Here is a 12,901-nt window from a genome sequence, read left to right as displayed (position 1 = left end):
ATGCAGAATACAAGGAGGAACATAAGGGGAAAGAATATTAATACCTTAAGAAGGTACTGGGTTAATAAGCTTCCCTTAGTTGAACCTACTCTTCCACCAAAGCCTGGTCCTGTTATTGGCATTTCAGGCTTATGAGACTTGATTGGGTCTTTCAACATTTTCTCCCGTTGCCGCTTACGGCTTGGCTGATCTCTAAATAAGGGTAGAGCATGTGGGTTGTGGATCAGAGGTTTTGCTTCAAAATCATCAACAGATTTTTTCCTTGGTGCACGTGCAACACAAACAAGAGCCCCTCTCTCGCTAGTGGATGGATCATAGAGTATGTGAGTTCCACCTTGGCTTTTATTCCCCACAGTGGCAAAGATCTTCAATGACAAAATAGTCGTTCAAAATTAAGTATTCTCTTGCTACACATGTTTTAAGTCATGCATATTCACTCGCACATGCACATAGAAGCTAAAAACTGGCCCTTGTTCGCACAAAATCTTTAGAATTTTAGACTGATAAGCACAACAAAAACTTCAAGTTGAATGAGACAATAAACTTAATGATCAGAAACAATAAGTTCTCACATTGCATAAATTTGCTTTGGAAACATACATGAAATGCATAATCCAGAATAAATGTGCAGCTCAATGAACAAGCAGTCTGATGTTACCTGATTTAGCTTAGGGTGCCAAGCACACTGTACAACACTGCAAGTTGGGGAAATTCCAACTTTTGACACAAGTTCAAGTTTTACTCGATCATAGAAACACAACAAACCTCCAGTTGTGCTCTCTCTTTCAACAGATGTTCCAGTCAGGAAGAGCTGCTCATCAGGACTATATGCAATATTTGTCTGGGCATAATGATTTGGAAGCTCCTCAAACACCTTGAGAGGCATTTTCATTTGGCGCAAATCCCAAACCTAATACAAATTCAATGTGGGGAAAGGGTGACAAGAAGCTGAAATGGATGATACAGTCAATAATAAAATGAACAGTAAGAAGATATGCAAAACCATCGCAGTTACCTTAAGTGAAGCATCAAAGCTTCTTGATAATAAAATCCTCCCATCACTGGAGAACTTAAGCCCTGTGATATCATCAGAATGACCATTTTCAACATGTATATCTGGCCTGCTCCCCCATCCAGGCTTAAGGTTCCAAATCTATAGGGTGAAATAAATAAACACATCAAAGAAGCTGAAAGAAGTGACCAAAGCATCTAAACAGCAAAGGCTAACACAGCTGTTTGGTGATCTGCAATCTTAAATTTCCACATCTTAAATTCAATCACTGCAACAAATTTCAGGACAGTGGAAACAAGAACCTGTATAGAACCATCTCCTATACCACCTGCAATGCATTTTCCCTCACCATCCCAAGCACAAGTGGTAACAGGTACTCTTCCAGGCCTCGCCAGCTTTGGCTTGATGACCTATCATTTTTGCATTAAAAGGTTATTTCTTTCCCAGTCAATTAAGAAATTTAACATCAAAAATCCATATTGCCTTTATTATGCACACTCATAACTGAAGCATCACACCTCTAAATTATTAGACATTAGAACAAGAGGGCCAAAAAACAGAAACAGAATGTGGGAGGGAGGATGCAGAATCTCATCAAAATGACATCATTCTTTCATGAAACTAACCACGGTCAAGAGCAACTCTACTTTCAGAAGTTATCAACTGAAAGTGTTAGCCTTGATCGCTACACTATTATTGTTTTAAGTGTTTTGATGATATTAACCTATTTATTGTTCCTAGTGTTTTCCTATCTTTGCAGATCATGTTTAGTACAGGTACTCGTACATGAAGCACTGGATCAAAGGCAAAGACAAGCAAATAGGAAGATCAAAAGAACACGTACTTGGAAGGACCCAAGCACAACTGGAAGATTAAATGTTAATTTATATGTAATAAGGTTTGTGTGAGTTAGGCACATTTTGTAACTCTTGCGGGTGTGTTTCTTGCATGATTTTTGAGCAAGAGTTGAGCCAATGCATGCATTCTAGGACACTTGAGTTTAAAGGATTGCAGTAAAAGTCACAAACTCAATTCATAGTTTTCAAAGTTAAAATCAAAGGGTTTTTTAAAAGAATCCTAAACTCAAATATGTTTTTCAAAGGGACAAGTTTTCAATATCTTGGTATTTTGAACATCTTCATACTTAGTCCCGATTTTATCTAAATGAGTCTTATGTCCAAAAGCTTTAAGAAGTCAAGCATATTTTCATTAAAAGATATATTAACATATAAAATATCAAAATGAACTTTCAAATGTGTTTTATCAAACAAGATATCTTATATTTGAGGAAAAGCTCACTTGGACAAGTTTTAATCTTCATTATACTTTATATGTTTTATATACTTTTGTCCAAGAATGTTTTAAGTGATTAAAAGGATTTTTGGTTGGGTTTAAGACCTCAATTATGCACCTATCAAATTTCCTGAACACCTTTCAGTATTTAGGGCACAACTTTTGTTAGAAAAATCCAAAAAGGGCGATCTTGGTGTCTATGGAAAGCTAAGGAAAAATCCCACAACTTTCATGTTGATGACTTTGACAGTTTCAAGAAAACTGTCAACGGTTTGCATTGGGATTTCCGCCCCAATGGCTATAAACGGCTAGTTTGCATAGTTTTTTATTGTTTTAAATGCCCAACGGCCATAAAACGGCTAGTAGCCCACTTTGCCTATAAATACAAGTCCATAGACTTGTTTAGTATGGTTTTGGTGATTTATACAAGTTCATAGTCAAAAATATAATTTTATACAAAACCTAGCACCTTGCATCTTACTTCATATTCAAGTGCTCAATTCTCTCTTGCACTTTAATTGTGTTTGATTCAATTCTTGAGAGAGAAGTGTGAAGTTTGGATTGTATTTCATATTAGCTCATTGTGAGGAGCATTTCTTTGTAATCCTCTTCTTTGTTGTAAAGGTTCTTTGTGAACCATTTGGGGAAAGCTCTTTGTGAGTGCGGTAGGGATTTGTTCCCGAGTGTAAGGCTTCTCCACCGGTGAAGGAGTTTATAGTGGAATCCTTGGGTTGGTCTCGAGGTGTGGACGTAGGCTTGGTGCCACACCACATAAAAATACCGGTGTTGTTCTTTCTCTTCCTTACACTCTTTATTTTATATCTTGTGCATGATGTATATTTATATTGTGATATAATTTCTTGTATCTTGCCAAGAGTTTTTATTTTGTAGAAAAATACGTATTCTGTGACGAGTCCATTCACCCCCCCTCTAACTCTAGTGTATACTCCCGAGGCTGAGACGCAGTATCTAACAAGTGGTATCAGAGCGAGGCGCTTGCATTTTTCGGAGTAAAATCTAGAGTGTAAACGATCAATGGAGTATTTGGTGAGCACCTCTTCACATGGACGATATGTTATCAACCACCGATGTTCAACGGTTCCAACTACCATGCGTGGAAAAATAAAATGACTATCTTTATTCAAGCATACGACTTGAATTTGTGGGAGATCATCTCCAAAGGAAACTTCTCAATCACAAATAAAAATGAGGATATTCCAAAGGCTTCATTGAAACAATCACCAAGCGAAAAAAGGTTAGTTGAACTCAATTTTAAAGCAATGCATATTATTTATTGTGGTTTAAATGATGTTGTACATAGTTTTATTTGCGAATGTAAAACTGCAAAAGAAATATGGGATGTACATGAAAACATCTATAGAAACCCATCTCAAAATGAACAAACAAAAATATGCATGCTAGTTAGAGAATTTGAGAGGTTTAAATTAAATGATAGTGAAGAAATTTCTTCCACGTTCACTCGGTTCACATACCTCATTAACAACTTGAAAGCACTTGGGAGAACTTATTCATTCGAAGATTATATTCAAAAAATTCTCCAATCCTTACCTGAGTCATCTATGAGCATTGAAGAAGCAAGAAATCGAGAAAAACCTAAGATAGAAAATGGTCGTGTCTTAGATATACCTTGTGCTAATCACCAAGAAATAAATGAGGGTAATGATATTGCATTCTTCACAAGGTAACTTAAGAAACTTTTAAGTAAAAGAATGCAACATAAAGAAAAGGAAGAGTCATGCATAGAATGTTGTGATTGCAATAACTTTAGGCATGACATGATAAATTGCCCCCTAAATCAAAATGAAGGAAATTTTTTAAATGGGGATCATAATACCATGAATGGTGCTACTTGGGATGAAATCGATGGTTTAGCCACCAATGATGAAAATGAGAAAAAAGCACATCCTTGCTTCATGGCTAATGAACAAGAAGAAGAAACAAGTTCAGAAGATGATGATGAATATATTCCTTCTTATGATGAAGTAGTAGAATATTATTCTAAATTGTATGATAAATTTGTTTTAGTAAAAAGGAAGAACAAAAATGTTGAGAAAGAGTTTGCTATGTCTAAGCAACGAGAATCCTCTTTGAAAGAAGAAAATGAAGAGTTTTTTTTAGATTCTCAAAGAGAGCATGAAACTTTGAAAGAAAAGATAGAAAACTTGGAAGGAAAATTGTCAAAATCCAAAGGCAAGGAACCTTGTCTTTGTTTTATCTTGAAAGAAGAAAATTACTCCTTAAAAAGGGAAAATGAGGAGCTTATGGAAAAAGCTCAAAAAGACCATGAAATTCTTCAAGGAGAAGTAGGAATTTTGAAAAATCAAATTACAAATGTCTTGAAAGAAAATACACTCTTGAAAAAGAAAAATAAAAATCATGGTAAAGTCACAAGAGGAAAAGAAAACTTGAAAAGGTTTTTAGGAGTTGAAAGAAATAGTGTTTACAAGAAAATTTTGAAATCCTCTTGCAAACCACATGGTCATGCCTCATCTAGCAAAAATAGTGCAAACAAGTCAAGACCCTCACGTGAAAACAAAATTTGTTTATATTGTGAAAGAAATGGTCACATAAGATATTTTTGCCCTTATAGAGGAAACAGAGGCAAACAAAAGAAATTAGAATGAGTAGTGAAGAAAAACCCATTGGCACCCAAGGAAGAATAGGTACCCAAAGGAAACACGTGATTTTTGAATTTTTGATTCCTTAGAACCTAGGATTAAGAAATAGGTCTTAGGTGGACTAAATTTTTACATAGGTGAAAAGTAAAAATAGAAAAAGGAACATGATGACCAAATAAGTTCATCTAAACTAAGTTCACACATGCATACTGGATCATTTTTGGTACTTAAAATATCAAATGAGTCTTTAGACTTGGTTTTCCAAACGAGACATACTCAAACCTCACTTGGACAAGCACATTATATCATTAGAATATACACATCTCATTGGGACTTGTTCTTAGCTTGAAATAGTATTTTTGGAGGTTCTTCAGAATGGAAAACAGGTGACTCGTCAACGAGAACAGGGGACTCGTCGACTAGTCTATGCAGAAGACTCATCGACAAACACAGGGCATTCGTCGACTAATGCATACCGAGAGCACCTAAAATTGCAGAGGTGGCTCATCAACGAATCCCATGTCAACGAACACATGGGATTCGTTGACTAATGCCTTCATGTGGCTCGTTGACAAACACAGAAGATTCGTCGACTAGTATTTACCGATACCACCTTAAAATTGTAGAGAGGAGTCATCGACGAATACAAGGGACTCGTCGACGGATGCATGTGTGTGACTTGTCGCCCAGTCCATGGACTCGTCGACGAGTGGCCTCACGCAGCTGGATATAATGCACTGCTAAAGGCTAGTTCTCGAGGCAAACAAGGAGCACTCACACCCTATTTTCAAACAACGGTTATCTAAGGCTCTAAACCATAAATATGACCCATTTGAATGTTAGAAACACTTCCCTAATTATGCTCAAAGTATAAAAATTCTAGCTTATGCATTTTGAATTGTTTAGTTACTATGCTCGGAACTTTTGAAGAATCATGCCAATATTGATGAGTTGAAACTATAAAACCAATGTGGTGCTTTAATTACGTATATTATCAATTGGTTTTTTTTTGAAAATTTTGTTCATTGTTTATGGGATAAAATAGCATGTGCTCCAAGCTTATTAAATGGAAATACCTTGTTTTTCTCATATGAGTTACTAAAGTTTTGAATTTAAGTTCAAAGGCATGCTATGATAGGTAAATTCATCTCTTATGGAAAAGAGATGTATTTCTTAGTCACATAATTCGTTTTGATGACATATGCTCTTGTTTGAATACATAATAAAATATCTAAATATAGCATTCATGAATTGAATTTTAGTAAAAATAATCACAACAACAAGTGGCATTCTAAAATGAAGCATTTATTTGTGATATCATATATTTGAGGAATACCTTTCCATTAGCGGCAAATTAGGAGAACATTTCTATTTTCTAAGAGCATTGTCAAATAAAGCCAAGTTAATTGAAAAGGTACCATGATTCATGGCAACATCTTGTGTTAAATTCACTATTGAATCATGGGTTATATTTGCATGCTATCCTATGAGATATCTTAAAAGAAATTTTTTTTTACTCATAAGATTCTTGTTAGTCTATAAGGGGTAATAATGTCTTAAATGCTTAAATAGTGTTTTGTACTTAAAATTTTAAATTTTAGTATACATTATTATTATACTAAGAACCTTAAGAAAATCAAGCCAATATGAGAACTTTAGTGAAACATCCAATCTATTTCACTTAATATATATATATATATATATATATATATCATTATGATTGGTTATTATATCATAATATTGGCTATTGCATGATTAAGTAAACCCCCTAAATGGACAAAGGATCTTAACTAGTTAAATAATTTTTTAAATGCTATATACATATGCTTTTGTATGAATATCTTAAAATATGGCATATTTTGTTCATCTTACAAAATTGAGCTTTAGGGAATTAATTATAGACTTTACATCATATAGCCCTAAACTCATCTTGAAGCTTAAATGATTAAAATATTCATAAGATCATAAAATTTTAGTGCTTGGGCTATATAACTAAGCAAAAGCAGCAAATCTAAAGTTCATCCAATAAATACTTAATTGTATTGTGCTTATTTTAGAAATATCTTATTTTTAATATTGGATGCTTTGTGTGAACTGTACGTTTACTATCCATTACTTTCTAAATGTTATATTATTTGATGAATAGTTTATATTGATTGGATATACTAAACTGCATGCTTGATTTGAATGCCATCTGCTTGGCTAATGCAGATTTGTGCATTGCATGCTGGTAGTTGACTAGGGTCTTGCATGTTGAACTCATTGATCTATTTTAGACATACATGCTAGCTAGTCGACTGAAATTATGACTTCATAAGACTTATTATAAAATTCTAAATACTTTTGAAAGTCTTATGTAGTATTAGTATAGTAGCCAAGTTGAACTTAGTGTTTTAACCTTAAGTAGTCATTTAGACCGCTTCATGCACATTGTCATTAATGAATACTTATAAATGATGCATGATAAAAAGATCATTTGCATGACAATTCAATGGTAATTATAAGTCTTTGCATGTTGAATGATCATGGCTTGAAATCCATTGCATGTGGGTTGAACTTTATGAATATTTTTATAATGCATGCTTAATAATTGAATAGGTAGTGGTGCATGTTGAATCCTAAACATTGTATACTATATTGAAAAACATGCACAATTTTCAATAATCCTTTGAATTTTCCTAGAATGCTCTAAATTATACACATGCTCTTTACGAAATTGTTTGGACACATTTACCATGCTTAAATTACAAGCATGAATATTTTGTACTTATTTTGAAAACGTCCATTCTTGAATGATCATTGAATGATTGATCTACAACAAATAGTTTAACTTCTGAATCATCATTCATGAGTTTGGAAGGAAGCCTATCTAGGCTTTTCTAATATTATGGTTCAACATCCAAAATTTTAGTATATGCGTCTAGCACATACTCACCTCACCTCCATAAAACTTATCTTAAAGGGGATTTTTTTTTTTAATGAATAGCACCTCTCTTTTTGATGATGATCAAAGGGGGAGAAGATTTTTGGTGTCCTATATGTTAGGAACAAAATGTTTGGTGTTATGTGTGGGGGAGAAGTGAAATGTGGCCTAGAATGCATATGGTTGCATGAAAATTCTTTTTGCTTATTTGTTTTAATCTTAAATGAACTTTCTATGGTTTGCATAAATATCGCTCCAATAGTTATGAATGTCTTTATTATGTTTTATATGCATATAGTAAGGGGGAGCAAACATTAGTTTATTTAACAATATGCATAATTTGAGGGGGAGCTTTAAAATATACCCTATAGAGAACACCAATGGTTTGCCATCATCAAAAAGGAGGAGAGTGTTAGCCTTGGTAACTACATGAATTTAATTGTCTTGTTTTGATGATAACAGCCCATTAGTGGTTCTAGGTTAGCTTTAGCAAGTATAAATACAAATGCAAAGATTAAGTAAATTAGTAATAGGTTAGACATCATCAAAAAAGGGGAAAATGTTAGCCTTGGTCACTACACCATCATTGTTTTAAGTGTTTTGATGATATTAACCTATTTAGTGTTCCTAATGTTTTCCTATCTTTGAAGATCATGTTTAGTACAAGTACACGTACATTAAGTACTGGATCAAAGGCAAAGATCGGACCGAGTTGACGTGCAAATAGGAAGATCAAAAGAACACATACTCGGAAGGACCCAAGCACAACCAGAAAATTAATTGTTAGTTTATATGTAATAAGGGTTGTGTGAGTTAGGAACATTTTGTAACTCTTGTGGGTGTATTTCTTGCATGAATTCTGAGCAAGAGTTGAGTCAATGCATGCATACTAGGACACTTGAGTTTATAGGATTGTAGTAAAAGTAACAAACTCAATTCATAGTTTTCAAAGTTAAAATCAAAGAGCTTGTTAAAAGAATCCTAAACTCAAATATGTTTTTCAAAGGGACAAGTTTTCAACATCTTGGTATTTTGAACATCTTCATACTTAGTCCTGATGTTATCTAAATAGTCTTATGTCCAAAAGCTTCAAGAAGTCAAGCATATTTTCATTAAAGGACATACTAACATATAAGATATTAAAACGAGCTTTCAAATGTGTTTTATCAAACAAAATATCTTATATTTGAGGAAAAGCTCACTTGGACAAGTTTTAATCTTCATTTTACTTTATATATTTTATATACTTTTGTCCAAAAATGTTTTAAGACCTCAGTTATGCACTTATCAAATTTCCTGAACACCTTTGGGTATTTGGGGCATAACTTTTGCTAGAAATATCCAAAAAGGGCGATCTTGGTGTCTATGGAAAGTTAAGAAAAAATCTCACAACTTTCATGCTGATGACTTTAACGGTTTCAAGAAAACCGTCAACAGTTTGCGTCAGGATTTCCACCCCAACGGCTATAAACGGCTAATTTGCATAGTTTTTTATTGTTTAAAATGTCTGACGGCCATAAAACGACTAGTAGCCCACTTTGCCTATAAATACAAGTCCATAGACTTGTTTAGTATGGTTTTGGTGATTTATACAAGTTCATAGTCAAAAATATAATTTTATACAAAACCTAGCACCTTGCATCTTAGTTCATATTCAAGTGCTCAATTCTCTCTTACTCTTTAATTGTGTTGATTCATTTCTTGATAGAAAAGTGTGAAGTTTGGATTGTATTTCATATTAGCTCATTGTGAGGAGCATTTCTTTGTAATCCTCTTCTTTATTGTAAAGGTTCTTTGTGAACCGTTTGGGGAAGGCTCTTTGTGAGCGCGGTAGGGATTTGTTCCCGAGTGTAAAGCTTCTCCGCCGGTGAAGGAGTTTATAGTGGAATCCTTGGGTTGGTCTCGAGACGTGGACGTAGGCTTGGTGTTGAACCACATGAAAATACTGGTGTTGTTTTTTCTCTTCCTTACACTCTTTATTTTATATCTTGTGCATGATTTATATTTATATTGTGATATAATTTCTTGTATCTTGCCAAAAGTTTTTATTTTGTAGAAAAATACATATTCTGCGACAAGAGTCCATTCACCCCCCCCCCCTAACTCTAGTGTATACTCCCGGGGATGGGACGCCATATCTAACAGAAAGGGTTTGAAGGAAGTATGAATAGAAAATTGAACATGCATATCAACTAATTCCATTTGAAACACATGGCATAATTCCATTTTGCATATTTTGAAGTTAGAAACAGTGTCAAGTTATGAAAACAAACAGGACCTGCTTTTGGCTCTTGAAATCATTTACATCCCATATTCGCAGTGATCCATCCTCTGATGATGTTAAAATAGTCTCCTTTGTCTTCGGGTGCCATTGTCCACATGTCAGTCCACATATGTGGCCCTTGGTGTTCTTTAGATCACGAATGTACATGTCCCCCTTCATGAACTCACCCAAGGTAAGTCCATCACGGTCATAAATCTGAAATACATAAGACAAATGTCATTGGTTTCCGAACAGCCCTCAAAGAAAACCACAATATAGAGCAATAAGTGGATGCACCTTAGCTTGAGCTGAGCCAGTGATACACAAAAAACGATCTGAAGTTGGACTCCAACTTAAATTACGAACTTGGTGGCCCTCAAATGGTTCAAGCTGTCTAAATGATGACAAACGAGAATTCATTCCTTGAAAGTCATACATGCGGACTGTATAATCATAACTACCAGAAAGAACTCTTGATCCTGAGTGATCAACAGCAAGAGCTGAAACAATCTGTAAAAAACATATTATTAAAAAATAACAATAATAATAAATTTTAAATTAAAAAAAAAAAATGCTTTAAGAAATATACTGAAAATTGTAGCCTTTAGAAGCTAAACTCTCAATGGTTCAAAGCATGTTCATTCTTTTATTTCCTTCCCAGCAAGGAAGTTATTTAGTTGCATTGTCATTCTACCAAGAAGATCCATGAAGTGGGAAATGAATTTAATTTCTGAGAATTCAGATTCACAGAGTAAAACCAGAGCTGGAAAAAGATTTCAAATTCAAATCGGAATCTCAAACCAATTTTAATTTCATGGAATCAAACCAGCCTAAAATTTATTTTTATTTTTTTTCTTTTACAGGGGTCGGTCAGCTCCCCTTAATTTATCGCTTGGTAAAACATTACACTAGCTTTTCTGGAAAAATGTATGCTTAATTTATCGCTTGGTAAAAGCTTTTCTGGAAAAATGTATTCCTGTGCGTGCTCTGATTGGTTTCATGATATTTTCTCAAAACAAATTATTAACCACCCAAATGGATAATCCTATACTACTATTTGCTGAAAAAAAAGCCAAATCAGCCCATAGATTATACACGTAAAAGTCAAAATTGGAACAACCCCAAGTCCCCAACCCCCCCGCACCAAAAAAAAAGAAACAAAATAAAATAAAAAGTTGCTTTTGGTACCTTAGAATGTCCCTTGAGCACGATCTCGTTACTGACCGGAACATGATACCGATCACCATCATCCTCGGAGTCAGAATCGTCATCGAGATCTGAAACCACCGCCGGCGGCCGAGGTGGTCCAATCATCGCATCATCACCGCCACTATCGTCTTCATCATCCAAATTCGAACCCTGCGGGAGCCGAGGTGGTCCAATCATCACTCCATCATCATCATCATCATCCTCTGCACCACCATCCGAATTCAAAGCCGGTGGTGGCCGAGGCGGCCCAACCATCAGCTCGTCATCATCACCATCACCAGATTCAGAGGCCGGTGGGGCCCGAGGCGGCCCAATACCTGCATTGTCGTCGTCCGCCCCGCTCTTCGTCGACCCAGCATCTCCAGCAAGACCAGAATCAACACCAGCGTCAGAAATAGCGCCAAAACGAGAACTGGGATGAGGGTTATGCTTAGGGTTAGGGTTTTTGAGGGAGGTGAGCCAGGGCTTTGAGGAAAGGGCAGGGAACGTTCTGGCGTTGCTGGCGGTGGTGTGGGAGAGAGAAAGAGAAGATGAGGAGGATTGAGTCGGAGTTGGGCGGCGAGTGGAGTTGTGAATGGCTTCGAGAGGAGTTTGGGATTTCGATTGCTTGCCGAAAGTTAAAGGGAACTGAGCTCTGATGCCATCGTATGTATCCGCTTCGTCTTCCATTTCTCACGATCACAAACTTTGGCTGGGCGGTTCTCTGCTACGGCACCACCCTACTCGCGTGGATTCCCGTCCCCAGTTTTATACGTGAGCATGCATATCTGTACCAGAGAGAGAGAGAGAGAGAGAGAGAGAGAGAGAGAGGGTGGAAGGCGCGGGGAGAGACTTCCTTTTTTCAAAGGGGAGGAAAATTTGCAGTTGGATTTTATTAAACACTAGCTGCACGCGGTAAAGCGCACATGCAGTTAGTTAATTATTAATTAAAATTTAATTATAAGGTTCACTCAACTTACTTACATGTAATAATATCTTTATTTTTGTCCAAAAAAAAAAAAATGTCATTCTATTAAAATTTATCTATTGCTATCAAAAATTGGTCAAAAACTGTGGATCCATCTTGATCTTGAACACTTGCAAAAATCTAATGAAAGAGAATTGGAGGACCTGGATATATTTTGGATGGCTTTGATGCCTAAGTTTGGAATGTAAAATAATTGGATTATTGTTGGGAGGCATGCCCCACTGAATTCATAGTTTTTAGTCAATTATTTTTATGGTACGGGATTTTATTTTGGTTTAAGAATAATTATTAAAAAGTAATTATGGTGTCTTGATTTCTGTTTATTATCAATAGACCCTATCAATCTTATTTTTATGCTAAATCAGTTGCCCTCCCCCTTTTACTCTCGAGTTTTTTTAATTATATTTCCTTGACTCGAGAGTAACTTGGGATGCCCATAAATCTTTCATAATCATGAAATTTAAGTCTTTCTTGAGAGCCTTTTACTTTTAACTTAGTTTTTATTATAATATGTGGCTTATATGTTGAATGGAACGCATGTACAAAGAAAAAACATGTTAGAAAACAGTGAAATCGTTTTGTAAAAGAAACAATG

The 12,901-nt window shown here is 35.2% G+C and overlaps 1 protein-coding gene across 1 annotated transcript in view; it reads right to left on the bottom strand.

Annotated features, from left to right (window-relative positions):
- Positions 1-12,267, bottom strand: part of LOC131155748 (uncharacterized) — a 31,373-nt gene extending 19,106 nt beyond the window's left edge. The window contains exons 1-7 of the mRNA XM_058109128.1: positions 11,319-12,267; positions 10,428-10,640; positions 10,146-10,346; positions 1,315-1,422; positions 1,016-1,153; positions 659-910; positions 45-365 (exon numbers count right to left, since the gene is read on the bottom strand). Coding sequence (XP_057965111.1) covers positions 45-365; positions 659-910; positions 1,016-1,153; positions 1,315-1,422; positions 10,146-10,346; positions 10,428-10,640; positions 11,319-12,008 — 1,923 coding nt within the window. The 5' untranslated portion in view covers positions 12,009-12,267. The remainder of the gene's footprint in view (positions 1-44; positions 366-658; positions 911-1,015; positions 1,154-1,314; positions 1,423-10,145; positions 10,347-10,427; positions 10,641-11,318) is intronic.
- Between the last annotated feature and the right edge of the window lie 634 nt (positions 12,268-12,901).

The sequence above is a fragment of the Malania oleifera genome, chromosome 5 (assembly GCF_029873635.1).
Source record: "Malania oleifera isolate guangnan ecotype guangnan chromosome 5, ASM2987363v1, whole genome shotgun sequence".
Lineage (NCBI taxonomy): Eukaryota > Viridiplantae > Streptophyta > Magnoliopsida > Santalales > Ximeniaceae > Malania > Malania oleifera.
The sequence above is the reverse complement of the archived record's forward strand: the minus strand, read 5'-3'. Positions and strand labels throughout refer to the sequence as shown.